This window comes from Bufo gargarizans, chromosome 6 (assembly GCF_014858855.1).
Source record: "Bufo gargarizans isolate SCDJY-AF-19 chromosome 6, ASM1485885v1, whole genome shotgun sequence".
Taxonomy (NCBI): domain Eukaryota; kingdom Metazoa; phylum Chordata; class Amphibia; order Anura; family Bufonidae; genus Bufo; species Bufo gargarizans.
This window is the reverse complement of record NC_058085.1, coordinates 71,335,644-71,350,539: the sequence shown is the minus strand read 5'-3', so window position 1 is coordinate 71,350,539 and position 14,896 is coordinate 71,335,644. Positions and strand designations below refer to the sequence as shown.

The window sequence follows — 14,896 nt, the reverse complement described above, 5'->3', positions numbered from 1 at the left end:
CCTTTTACTGAGACCTATACAGTAGAACTCTCTTTTATTTTTTTTATTTTTTTGTGTGACTGGCTATGCAGCTATATAGTGTAGTGGTAAAAGTTCTGTGCTGTGATTCGAACTCACAACCTTCTGTATTAGAGGCAAAGGCACTTAACCACTCAGCTATAATAGCTGCATAGCCAGTTACTTAAAAAATATATATACAAAATTAGACTTCTACTGTACTGTAATTCTACTGAGACCTATACAGTAGAAGTCTCTTTTATTTTATTTATTTTTATTTATTTTTTAGTGACTGGCTATTCAGCTTTAGTGTAGTGGTAAAAGTTCTGGGCTGTGATGCAGACGCTGTGAGTTAAGATCCTGTCACAAACTTTTTCAGAAATAGAGGCTAAACTTAATTTAAACTGAAAATGTCAGGAAAGACCAACTAGAGCAGCTGAACTTTATTCAGGATTAATCATAGGCACTTTAAATGATGGCAGGTGTATGCTGACTCCTATTTAGCATGTGTTTCATCACACCATCTCTCCATCTTAGCTATGTTTTTAGCCATAATATATTTATGGCTAAAAACATCTTAGCTATGTTTTTAGCCATAGTATATTTACACATATTATTATATATATAGAATATATAATATATTATAATATATTATGGCTAAAACATCAATAGTAGTTTCCCACATATATATATATATATATATATATATATATATATATATTTTTTTTTTGTATTATATATTTTTTTAATTACACATTTATTTTGTGCCATACATTTTTTACAATTACAAAAAAAAAAAAATTAAATATATAAATCTAATTTAACCTCTATTTCTGTAAAGAGTTTATGATGGGACTTAAACTCACAGCTTCTGCATCAAAGCCCAGAACTTTAACCACTACACTATATAGCTGCAGAGCCAGTCACAAAAAAAATTAATATGAGACTTCTATTGTATAGGTCTCAGTAGAAGTACAGTACAGTAGAAGTCTCATTTTTATTTATTTTTTAATAAGCAATCACATTCAAAATCATGTTAAATAGGAGTCAGCATACACCTGCCATCATTTAAAGTGCCTCTGATTAAAACTGTATAAAGTTCAGCTGCTCTAGTTGGTCTTTCCTGAAATTTTCTTAGTCGCACCCCACAGCAAAAGCCATGGTCCACAGAGAGCGTCCAAAGCATCAGAGGGATCTCATTGTTAAAAGGTATCAGTCAGGAGAAGGGTACAAAACAATTTCCAAGGCATTAGATATACCATGGAACACAGTGAAGACAGTCATCATCAAGTGGAAAAAATATGGCACAACAGTGACATTACCGAGAACTGGACGTCCCTCCAAAATTGATGAAAAGATGAGAAGAAAACTGGTCTGGGAGGCTACCAAGAGGCCTACAGCAACATTAAAGGAGCTGCAGGAAAATCTGGCAAGTACTGGCTGTGTGGTACATGTGACAACAATCTCCCGTATTCTTCATATGTCTGGGCTATGGGGTAGAGTGGCAAGACCAAAGCCTTTTGCTACGAAGAAAAATATCCAAGCCAGGCTACATTTTTCAAAAACACATCTGAAGTCTCCCAAAAGCATGTGGGAAAAGGTGTTATGGTCTGATGAAACCAAGGTTGAACTTTTTGGCCATAATTCCAAAAGATATGTTTGGCGCAAAAACAACACTGCACATCACCAAAAGAACACCATACCCACAGTAATGCATGGTGGTGGCAGCATCATGCTTTGGGGCTGTTTTTCTTCAGCTGGAACTGGGGCCTTAGTTAAGCTAAAGGGAATTATGAAAAGTTCCAAATACCAGTCAATATTGGCACAAAACCTTCAGGCTTTTGCTAGAAAGTTGAACATCTTTCAGCATGACAACAACCCAAAGCATACATCCAAATCAACAAAGGAATGGCTTCACTAGAAGAAGATTAAAGTTTTGGAATGGCCCAGCAAGAGCCCAGACCTGAATCTGATTGAAAATCTGTGGGGTGATCTGAAGAGGGCTGTGAACAGGAGATGCCCTCGCAATCTGACAGATTTGGAGTGTTTTTGCAAAGAAGAGTGGGCAAATCTTGCCAAGTCAAAATGTGCCATGCTGATAGACTCATACCCACTCACTGCAAACTGGTATTATTGTGTTTACTTTATAAAAAGTGCAGAAAACTGGTGTAGATGTAGAACATTTGATATATTTATCCTATGTCTCTATAGGTGGTTTCTCTGCATCAGAAAAATGGGACTCTGATCACTGTAATTATATATTAGGAAATACACCGGGAAAGAATAACGGTCCAAAAATGACAAGGAAGGTGGAAAGTCACAGTATTGTATATTACACCCTTAAAGGGGTTATCCAACCCCTATAATGCCCCCCCCCCCAATGCCTGGGCCCCTCGATGGAGATAAGCCTTCCTAGAATCACGGTTGACGCTAGGGAGGCTCATCTCTGCTATTGTCTGCTCCCCCCGTTGCCATATGTTTTGATGAGTACAACGGGTAGAAGCTGCGGGGGCCGTGCAGGGATCTGGAGCAACGCAGGTGGCGGGAAGCAGGTAAGTATAAAGTATGCAAGGGGCCCGGGCATTGGGGGGGTCATTATAGGGGTTGGTTAATAAAAGTTAATAAAATTAGTATGTGCGATTATACATCCATTTATTACTTTGCTATATTTGTATCCATAGGGAGAATTTTTTGAACAGTCTCACCGCAGTCCCCCACCTTTCTCACCACAGCCGATGTCTATACCTGATGAACACAGTCTCATGGTGTACTTCGCGATCTCTGATTATTTATTTAATACGGCTGCATTTGTCTATCAGTCTGCTGGAAAGCTCATCTTTAACGTGACCGATGATATGGTATGACAATTAAAACACAAAAAATATATTAGGTCAAATGGCTATATTTATTTTAGCACAATGCCCTCTTGCTGATGATAACTCTATGGTGATTCACTTCCTATTAGTAGAACCGCAGGGGCGTGGCAGCAGTGACCCACTTCAGCTGATGATTGGCTTTGTGGTCATTTCCTGCCTTTAGAGTGGGACCAGAAAGCAGAGACAAGCAGAAGCAGGGGCGGACAGGGAACTTAAAGTGAGGCATGTAAATTCGAAAAATTTGTGGATAGCTCACCACCCTCCTCAGTCGGGTAAGGGTGCTCTAGTCGAAAAACTGCTCACTCAGTCAGTCTAGAAAATAAGAAATTGAATGGAAAAAACGGCTGGCACTCACTATGTGGTTCACATCAAACAACTAATTTATTTACCGCCAGTTCACAATGGAATAAAAGCAGCAATGAATACACTTTATAATATGCACAATACAGGTTAAAAAAACGTTTGAAAAAACCCCTAAAAAAATATAAAATATGAAACAATAAAAATCTGTAAGACACTGATTATATAGCTATAAAGATATTGCACAATAAGATGAATGTTGGATTCCGTGTGTCACAATACTCCTTTGCCTAATGGCGATTAATATCCAAGTCACTTATATTTGAGAGCTTGTGTCTTTAAATATGAAACGCTATCACGTCGATTCACTGTCCACTGTGGGTTAGTTCAATCAATCCAGAAGCTGCAATAGCTTAAAATATCAAATGCTGCTGAAGGGTGCCGTTCCCTCTTGTACAATTGAATATAGCCGTCCTACTAATGTGGCTTTTAGTACTTTTGCCTATAGAGGAATATCGCTTACCCGTCTCAGGGGAATCTTCAGCAGTCGGATTCGGCCGCTTGTTACACCGCTCGCTTTCGGCGTCCTCGCTCTCTGGTATTAGTCACGTGGTATCCCAGAGGTATCGCGGGACTTGGAAACTGTGTTTCGATGTTCCTACGAGCGGTGTTACTTTGAATATGTAAAATGGAGCGCTCCACTTCTGAAAGGATAATTCAGATCTTATCGGTCATGTCCCAAATGTTGCTGTGTTCAGGGATATAACTCTAAACGCGTTTTGAGGACTTCAATCCTCTTCCTCAAGTCCTCGAAACGCGTTTAGCGTTATATCCCTGAACACAGCAACATTTGGGACATGACCGATAAGATCTGAATTATCCTTTCAGAAGTGGAGCGCTCCATTTTACATATTCAAAGTAACACCGCTCGTAGGAACATCGAAACACAGTTTCCAAGTCCCGCGATACCTCTGGGATACCACGTGACTAATACCAGAGAGCGAGGACGCCGAAAGCGAGCGGTGTAACAAGCGGCCGAATCCGACTGCTGAAGATTCCCCTGAGACGGGTAAGCGATATTCCTCTATAGGCAAAAGTACTAAAAGCCACATTAGAAGGACGGCTATATTCAATTGTACAAGAGGGAACGGCACCCTTCAGCAGCATTTGATATTTTAAGCTATTGCAGCTTCTGGATTGATTGAACTAACCCACAGTGGACAGTGAATCGACGTGATAGCGTTTCATATTTAAAGACACAAGCTCTCAAATATAAGTGACTTGGATATTAATCGCCATTAGGCAAAGGAGTATTGTGACACACGGAATCCAACATTCATCTTATTGTGCAATATCTTTATAGCTATATAATCAGTGTCTTACAGATTTTTATTGTTTCATATTTTATATTTTTTTAGGGGTTTTTTCAAACGTTTTTTTAACCTGTATTGTGCATATTATAAAGTGTATTCATTGCTGCTTTTATTCCATTGTGAACTGGCGGTAAATAAATTAGTTGTTTGATGTGAACCACATAGTGAGTGCCAGCCGTTTTTTCCATTAAAGTGAGGCATGTCCTTTCTCGGGTGAATGTCCTTTCTGGGGTAGTTTTTCACTGCAATTGCTACAGCTTCTAACAGTAGATACGCTGGTGGCTGTTGAAAATGAAACTGAGCATGTGTGTCCACCTCAGCAAGGTGGACAGTGAAATAAGAAAAAGAAAAAAAACATCATGTGGCACTATACAGATGCATTTTATTGACTAATTCAGTGGCTATGCTAACTTTTTAATTACATGCAATTAGGACAGTAGTATTCCGTCCAAGGTGCTTTATATTGAAACATGTAAATTATTTTTCATGGATCAACCCTTTAACTGTAGGAAAATCTCTTTAATTAGTTTAAAAAATCGATATCTCTCTCTGCAGATTCCAAGAGATTTTCCTGTGCAACTGAACACATCATCCTTTGGGAAACTGATACCACAGGTAAAGATTAGCATCTATACAGAATATAGACTGATGCAAGCCCACATACTGTAAATAACACATAAGCAGCAAATCGCAAAGCAGATTTCTTGAGAAGACTGCCTGTACTAGTCCTTCTCATGAAAAAATCAAAATCTGCATAGATCTTTCCTGGAACATGTGAATGGTCTGCAGAACGTTAGATAATCTGATGAAGAGTTAGGCATGGCTAAATCCATGCAAAAATGCTAATCAAATCCTAAACATAAAGGAACCTAAAGGTTTGTCCTATCTGTACAAACCCTATCTATAATCTAGACTATAGCACATAACACTTCTTAGAATATCCATCTATTAGCAATGTGCTTCTCCAATAAACGGGAGCACCGGTTACGTTAAACTTTTTGGCAGACACCCAAAAAGTCAACTGCACAAATTTTATAGGGTGTAAGAATAGAGGGAGGGGTTTATTAACGATACTTACCTGCTTCTTGGTGCTAGCTCCCTCTACTCCTGGCCTATGATGCTCTGTGGGGCTCCCTCAAAGTCAACATCACAGAATACAATCCCTGGCCACGGTGGGGGCCAAATCACTTTGTGTCATGTGACCATTTGTCATGTAAGGGGAGCTGGTCCCTGCCTCGGCCATTGATTGGCTGTGGCAATATGAAACTAAATGTTGACATTGAGGGAGCCCAACAGAACATCACAGGCCAGGAGAAGAAGAAGCTGGGGGCCAGCGCTAGGAAGCAGATAAGTAATCTTTCCTTTACAGGTCCGGTCATATGGGGGGGGGGGGGGGGGGGGTTCCAAACCCGTCCCCCATTCTTGCACAACCCCTTTAGGTTTGGTTCCACAATTGCATTTCTTGTGAAATTTTGGCTGATTTTGCAAAAAAATTCTGGAGAATGCAAATGAGTAGGGTCTTAAAGCGTCCATTTCTAATTTTTAGATTTTCAAATCAGCGCCATGTCCAACTGTATCTGTTCCATGAGCAAGATGTTGCACATTTTGGGGGCAGATTCTTAGGCTGGTATCCTAGAGTACACTTTAAAGTTCCCATAGTGAAAGTCACCTAGCAAATATATGAAATTCTATAATTTTGTGTCCTTCTAAGTAGACCGTTCAGTACTAACACCCGATAATGCTGTTCAAATGTAGTCTAATAATTTATATGTACTAATGATCAATTTTCAAATTATTAGATCAGGGATTTTTTTTCCAGATTATGGTCTGAAGTTCAGTTTTGCTTTTTGTCATTATCATTGTCAGATATCAAAGATGTACCCAAATATGCCAATGAAGCTGAAGATTTCATCACCTGTTGCTCCATTTCTGGCCATGGAACCAGGAAATATGACCATTTCACCAGTGTTGGACATCCAGGCTTATGCAATATTACCAAACTCATCTCTGGCTCCACTTTTTCTTTTAAACTTGGTAAATAATTGTATGTGTTACTAGACTAGTAGTAGGAGAAGTAGAGGTCCAGGAGATATAATGGTAAAAGGGTTTATGGTAGTTCAGTATTGATGATTGCTGACCCATCTTCTCGGATACTTTCCTCAGGCGAAGTCATCAATATCTTATTGGTGGGGTTTCAATTAGTGATGAGCGGAAGGGGCAATATTCGAATTTGCAATATTTCACAAATATTTGGGCAAATATTCATGATAAATTTGTGAATTAGAGAATTCACCATTATTTTCTTGATTGCGAAAATCGGCAATGTAATATGTGCGTATTGCGCGCACAATACAGGCGTGGGTCACTTTTGCTACGTTTTTCAAGCTGCTAGAAGTTTCCTGAGACCGGAGAAAATGGTTGGCACGGCAGAACATTAAAATAGCTTTATATGCAGATAGCGTGCTCCAATATATTTGCGATTGTGCAAATATGCAATTAATGATGAGCATATTTTGGCGCAATACTTGCAACTTCACATTTTAGTAGGTCTGACTACATATTACTGATTGGTGCACTAAGTATTGGTGTGACATCACAGCACTATGTCTGTAGCATGTCTGTATGGACAGCAGAACCTATCACACTGCCTAACACCCTGCACTGGAACCTACCAGCTACACTATATCAGGATATAACCTACACTGACTATCTCCCACTAACTATCTGTATTATATATATATAAGATAACTAACTAATGTAATGACACAGTAAAGCACAGACACAGCAATGACACTGCTGTCTCTCTCAGGACTCCATAAAACTGCAGAAAATGGCTGCTGGGGAGGTTCTTATATAGTAAGGGGTAGGAAGCTTTCCTATTGGTTGCTAGGGATGTTGCCAAGCTCAGACAGACATTGCAGCCTTCTCATTGGCCCATAAGCAAGAAGCAGGGAGGGATTATGGGTTCAGATGGAAAAAAAAATCTAGAATATTCGCAAATACGAATATATAGCACTATATTCTAAATCTTTGCGAATTCTCAAAGTGGCGAAATTCGCGATTCGAATATTCGCGCCCAACACTAGTTCCAACACCTGGTGCCGCCACCGATCAGTTGTTTGAAGAGACTGTGGTGGTTCTGTGAGTGCTATGGCTTCTTCATAGCACAACAAGCACAACGCTGTACGTTATATAGTGGCTGTGCTTGATATTGCAGCCCAGGTCTATTCACTTAAAAGGGACTGAGCTGTGCCAGGTTTCATGTGACTAATGTATGCGACGTCACTGGCCTTGGAAGAGGCCGCAGGGCTCACTGGAGACCTGCAGCCTCTTCAAACAGCTCAGACTCCTTTAATCAGATATTGATGACCTAAACTCCCGAAAAACCCCTTTAAACTTGATATGTCATATTGACAATGCTACCCCCCATCTGTGGGCAACATGGAATGATGTTACAGTCAAGTTGTCAAACACTGAATCAGAGCGTCCTACAGATCCTTTGCAGAACGAGCTTGGATATTCAATCAGTACAATCCACCATATTATAACATAGTCCTAACAAAGGATATAGTGGCCCCTTATGGGACAGTGGTCTTTTAACATACTGTGCAATGCCACAGACAGTCTGAATGTGTGGTACCTGCAATGTACTGGAAGATCCAACCAGCATGGGCATTTTACTGGTAACTGTATTATTGGCCATCCAGTATTATCTGTTATCACCTATTAGGTACCTAACCCCGGTTTGTTCTTGGGGTTGAATTGACACAAATCTGTACAGTTATTTTGAATCTAGTGGGTGTATAATGAGTATTTCAGAATGACTGTATTGATTTAATGTTCAAGTATCAATATACTGTAAGTGTACTATGGTTATGTCTACTTACAGTTATTACAGTCTACAGTTATTACTCTTGGGAGCACTAGAGTTGAGCGAACCTGCCCTTTGGCAGGTTCGAGTTTGAGTTTGGGTTCGGGGTTTAAGTGAATTACGTAATAGATTCCATTCTCACAGAATCCATAACGTAATTTAATGTCTTTAGAGGCATTCTGTTTTGCATACTGTAATATTACAAGTGTATGGCCAGCAGAATGGAACCCTTGGAGCTTGCTATAAACTTGTATTATGGGGCATGCCGGCATTAAATTACGTGATGGCTTCCGTGAGAATGGAATCTATTACGTAATTCACTTAAACCCCGAACTCGAACCTGCCAAAAGGCAGATTCGCTCAACTCTAGTGAGTACACATGGGTATGACAGTCTCTAACTGCAAGACCTGTTTTTTTTATTCTTCGACAGTCAACTAATGCAGTGGCCAAAGTGGGAGTGAATTCAAGCAGGATTGTGGGATACCTGGAGCTTAGCAGGTGAACAATTATTTTTTTTTTTATTATTTGCATTAATACAGGTGAAATATTAGATAAGTAGTAGAAGTAGATAAGTAGTAAAAGTATTAGCTGCATCAATAGATTATTTCACCGTATGACTGATTGCAGATTCATACCCCTTCAAGCACTTAAGAAGTTGTAAGGTAGACTATTTTCAAAGTCATGGTAGATAGAGACTTCAGCATGCAATGCCCAATAGATGCAGAGTTATCCTTACAAATGTAACCTAAACCTGGGTGGCCAATCCATCTCAAAGTGTGGTGGGCGCTGAAGACAATTAGCCCTTTCCACAAGCAGTAAGGTCTTAATGCCATAAACAAGCGGTACCTTACTGTGTTTATGGCTGACATTTTTTTTTTTTTACTCAGGGGTATCCTCTCAGTTAAATAACTCTCTATGGGTGCCCCATAAGTCAATTAACGGAAGATAAGGTATTAGGCCTTTCTATGCAAATAATAAATCACTGCCTATGGAAACGCTAAAACAAAACAACAACCATTTTATAAATAATCATTTAAAACATGTATGGAGGTAGGGAATTCCTACTAGCTTAAAGGGAACCTGTCACCAGGATTTTGGGTATAGAGCTGAGGACATAGGCTGCTAGATCACCGCTAGCACATCTGCAATACCCAGTCCCCATAGCTCTGTGTGCTTTTATTGTGGAAAAAAAAACGATTTGATACATGTGCAAATTAACCCAAGATGAGTCCTGTACATGACATGAGTCAGGGACAGGACTCATCTCGGGTTAATTTGCATATGTATCAAATCGTTTTTCTTCCACAATAAAAGCACACAGAGCTATGGGGATTGGGTATTGCGGATGTGTTAGCGGCCATCTAGCAACCCATGTCCTCTATGCACAAAATCCCGGTGACAGGTTCCCTTTAAGACATAAGTGTGCAGTACATGAAATTAAAACACCCCAAAAAAGTCTGTCATTTTCTCACTTCACCACACAACGGCTAATAAGCCCTTTTTTCCCCCACTATTACACGACAAAAAGGGCTTTATAACATATAACTGCACCGCTGAACGGCAAATATATTTTACTTTATCCACTAATACACGTCACAAAAGGCTTAGAACATAAAACTGCACCACTGAACAGCAAATATATTTTTCTTTTGCCACTAATACACGCCACAAAGGGCTTTATAACATATAACTACACTGCTGAACTGCAAATATATTTTTCTTTTTCTATTTATACACGCTACAGAAGGCTTTAGAACATATAACTGCACCGCAAAACGGCAAATATATTTTACTTTTGCCACTAATGCACGACAAAAAGGGCTTTAGAACATATAACTGCACCGCTGAATGGCAAATATATTTTTCTTTTGCCACTAATACACGCCACAAAAGTCTTTATAGCATATAACTGCACCATTGAACGGAAACTATATTTTTCTATTTCCGCTTATACATGCCACAAAAGGCTTTGTAACATACTAGACATTAAGCCCGTTACAATAACAGGAGCTAGAACATTAGTAGGAACAGTCTATATTAAATGGCACTGGCACTGACTGGTGACTGAGACTGCTGGCACTGACTGGTGGATGAGACTGGTGGCTGATACTGTTGGCTGTGGCTGAGACTGGTGGCACTGACTGATGGCTGAGATGGCTGGCACTGACTGGTGATGCTGAGACTGCTGGCAGCAACTGGTGGCTGAAACTGCTGGCACTGACTGGTGAATAAGACTGCTGGCACTGTGACTGGTGGTTGGTGGCTCTGACTGATGGCTGAGACGGATGGCACTGACTGGTGGTGCTGAGACTGCTGGCAGCGACTGTTGGATGAGATGGCTGACACTGATTGCTGTCTGATACTGCTGGCACTGTGACTGGTGGATGTGGCTGGTGGCACTGACTGATGGCTGAGATGGCTGGCACTGACTGGTGGTGCTGAGACTGCTGGTAGCAAATAGTCGTTGAGACTGCCTGCAGTGGCTGCTGTCTGTGGCTGAGAGTGCTGGGACTGTGCGGCTGTGTGATGCATGAACAGTAATGGCGGTGCTACGACATAGAGAGCACACCATAACCTGCGAGCGGGGGTGCCGATTGGCCGGTGCGCAGGTGTGGGCGGTGGGGGCGAAGTGCAGAGCGATGTGTGATGATTGGTCGGCGCACCGTGCACGCTAGTGTGGGCGGCGCGATGGTGTGGGTGGTGCAGGCGTCGCGTGGAGCATCGTGTGTTGACTGGATGGCGTGCCGCGCATGCGCAGTTCAATTATCGGCACACACACAGATACACAGCCCTGAGCACGCACACAGGGCTTTTATTAAAGTAGATATATACCCTATATAATAAAATCCCTGTGTGCGTGTGTGTCCGTGCATGTGTGCCGATTAGTGAAGTGTGCATGCGCGCTGTGCCCAGCTCCGCCATGCCTCCTCCTCCCCTCCGGCTTCCTCTGCAGCCAACTCACACCCCGGGATCCTGGCTCTGCAACCGCCACCTGCCACAGCGTATGCTTCACCGGACACTCTTACGCACCACCCACACCTGCGCATCAGACAGAGAGTGGCCCCGTACCTGCTGCAGCATCGCATCCTGGAGTTCATAAAACTCCCAAAGAGCCTGGGAGTACAAAGCTGGGAGCACTGGGGACTTCTGATTCTGGACCCTGGTATTTGTCAGCACAGGGGGCACATGTTAGTCCCCGTAGCGGCAGCATCCTCCTCGCTCCTATTTCGCCCTAACCCCGCCCACCAAAGTCAGGTAATGGCCGCACAGTAGCAAATGATGTAAGCTATCACAGGCAGGGAGCATTACACACTAATTACACTCCAACCCCCATTATTGTATACATATCACACAGGGATTTTATTATGTAGGATTACACTCCAGCCCCAATAAAAGCCCTGTGTGAGTGCCCTGTGTTTGTGTGTGTGTGCCGCTTGTTATACTGGGCATGCACAGCGCGGGGACCTATCAGCACACAGCGCTCCACACGCCGCCCGCACCTGCGCGCCGGCCCGCTGCTGTGCCCAGCACCGCTGTGCCTCCTCCTCCACCGTTTATAAATAATAAATAGACCTCAAAAAGTACGTTGTACCGTGGCGTCGTAGGTCCCAGTGGTGAAGTGGGTATAGTTCACATAGGTGAAAGCGTTTCTTTTGGTTGGACCGCGCTGCCTCAGAAGTCACAGGAAATCCACAATCGAAGCCAGCAAGATAATCACGGACAAAGGGAAGCAAACAGGCCAGTCAAAGCCTCTCCTCTCCTTTCCAAGCTTCTATGGAACACCAAAAATTGCATCCAATAGTGAAGTGCCGTCATGCAAATTGGAGTAAAAATGGTTTTATTATACTCACAATATACAAGTATATACGAGCAATATACAATGGATCATTGGAATACCCCTGACGAAGCTCGACTGAGTGAAACCCGGGTCGGACGATTGATCCATTGTATATTGCTCGTATATACTTGTATATTGTGAGTATAATGAAACCATTTTTACTCCAATTTGCATGACGGTACTTCACTATTGGATGCAATTTTTGGTGTTCCATAGAAGCTTGGAAAGGAGAGGAGAGGCTTTGACTGGCCTGTTTGCTTCCCCATTTCCGTGATTATTTTGCTGGCTTCGATTGTGGATTTCCTGTGACTTCTGAGGCAGCGCGGTCCAACCAAAAGAAACTCCTCCTCCACCGTGCTTCCTCTGCAGCCGCCTCACACCCCGGGGTTCCCATCATTATACACATATTACACTCCAACCCACATCATTACACCCACATTACACTCCAATGAGGCTGTAGTGTAATGATGGGGCTTGGAGTATAATATGTGTACAATGATAGTGGTTGGAGTGTAATATGATGAAGGTTGGAGTGTAATATGTATACAATGGTGGGGGTTGTAGTGTAATTCATGTGTGATGCTCCCTGCCTGTAATAGATTCCCTCACTTGCTACTCTGTGGCCATTTCCTGACTTTGATGGGCGGAGTTATGGCGAAATAGGAGCGAGGAGGATGCGGCCACTGCGAGGACTAACATGTGCCCCCTGTGCTGACAGATACCCTGTGTCCAGAATCAGAGGTTCCCAGTGCTCCCAGCTTTGTCCTCCCAGGCTCTTTGGGAGTTCTATGAACTCCAGGATGCAATGCTGCAGCAGGTACGGGGCCACTCTCTGCCCGGTGCGCAGGTGTGTAAGGGTGTCCGGTGAAAGATACGCTGTGGCAGGCGGCGGTTGCAGGCCTGGATCCCGGGGTGTGAGGGGTGTGAGTCGGCTGCAGAGGAAGCTGGAGGGGGAAGAGGAGGCACAGTGGGCCGGCGAGCAGTTGTGGGCGTTGTGGCGGGCCTGTGTAGCACCGTTTGCTCATTGGTTGGCACACTGGTGTTGATAGGTTCCCGCACCGCGCATGCCCAGTGTAAAAATCGGACACAGCGCAGGCATACAGGGCTTTTATTAGGTAAGATAACTGCACTGCTGAACAGCAAATATATTTTACTTTTGCCACTAATACACGCCAAAAAGGCTTTATAACACATAACTGCACCGCTAAGTGGCAAATATATTTATCTTTTTCCACTTATACAGGCCACAAAAGGCTTTAGAACATACAACTGCACCACTGAACAGCAAATTTATTTTACTTTTGCCACTAATGCACGACAAAAAGGGCTTTAGAACATATAACTGCACCACTGAACGGCAGATATATTTTGCTTTTGCCACTAATACACACCACAAAAGGCTTTATAACATATAACTCCACCGCTGAATGGCAAATATATTTTACTTTTGCCACTAAATGTATGACAAAAAGGGCTTTAGAACATATAACTGCACCGCTGAGCAGCAAATATATTTTTCTTTTGCCACTAATACACACCACAAAAAGGGCTGTAATTTTTGCATTTCACCACACAACGGCTAATAAGCCCTTTTTTCCCACTAATACAAGCCAAAAAATACTTTAGAACATATAACTGCAACACATAAGGGCTGTATCAAACACCACTTGCACCCCAATATCAAGAATGGTTTCCTGGAATTACAGAGCTGTATAATGGCAATTTTTCCTGAAATTCGGATCGAATTCCACTTCATCAGCTTCGATTCGCTCATCTCTAATAGTTATGCTTAACACGTTTCTCCATACATAGGTAGGAACATCAGGAGCTGTTTGGGAGCAATATACTAGCTAGAAATGAACCCACCACACTGTTCGTGTCGGTGTTTCCAGGCTGTGCTAGTATCAGTACATATATCATTTACTGCATGCTCCACTTACGTCTTCTTCTGGTCAGAATTTTCCCTAACCCCTTACGTGTTTTAAATGATTATCAATAAAATGGTGGATGTTTTGTTTTAGCGCTTCCCTATTAGTTAATGCCTGGACTTTAAAAAGGCCTTGGAATATGACTTTAATAATGGTTAATAAGAAAAAAAGAATAATATTTGCCATAAGAAAAAGAAAGCTCCAAAACCCTAAAAAAGCTGTCTGCCTGTCTGCATATCGGCATCTCTTTCTTATGGATAAAAATATGACCAAGTCTACCTCATGATAAGTGTGATTGGAATATACAGTGCCTTGCAAAAGTATTCATCCCCCTTGACTTTTTTCATATTTTGACCCCTCACGACCTGGAATTAACATGGATTGTTTGAGGATTTGCATAATTTAATTTACAGAACATGCCCACAACTTTGAAGATGTTTTTTTTTTTTTTTCTTGTGACGCAAACAACAAATAGAACTAAATTACAGAAAAAGTCAATGTGCATAACTTTTCATCCCCCCCTAAAGTCAATACTTTGTAGGGCCACCTTTTGCGGCAATCACAGCTCCAAGTCGCTTTGGATAAGTCTCTATGAGCTTGCAACATCTTACCACTGGGATTTTTGCCCATTCCTCCTTGTAAAACTGCTCCAGCTCCTTCAAGTTGGATGGTTTGTGCTTGTGAACAGCAATCTTTAAGTCTGACCACAGCT

At 42.0% G+C, this 14,896-nt stretch overlaps 1 protein-coding gene across 2 annotated transcripts in view; it reads left to right on the top strand.

Annotated features, from left to right (window-relative positions):
• The window catches only part of LOC122940679 (bactericidal permeability-increasing protein-like), a 61,748-nt gene that overhangs the window by 19,935 nt on the left and 26,917 nt on the right, over positions 1–14,896 (top strand). For both annotated transcript variants that reach the window (XM_044297375.1, XM_044297374.1), the window contains exons 8-11: positions 2,679–2,855; positions 5,102–5,161; positions 6,413–6,580; positions 8,849–8,916. In XM_044297375.1, coding sequence (XP_044153310.1) covers positions 2,679–2,855; positions 5,102–5,161; positions 6,413–6,580; positions 8,849–8,916 — 473 coding nt within the window. The remainder of the gene's footprint in view (positions 1–2,678; positions 2,856–5,101; positions 5,162–6,412; positions 6,581–8,848; positions 8,917–14,896) is intronic.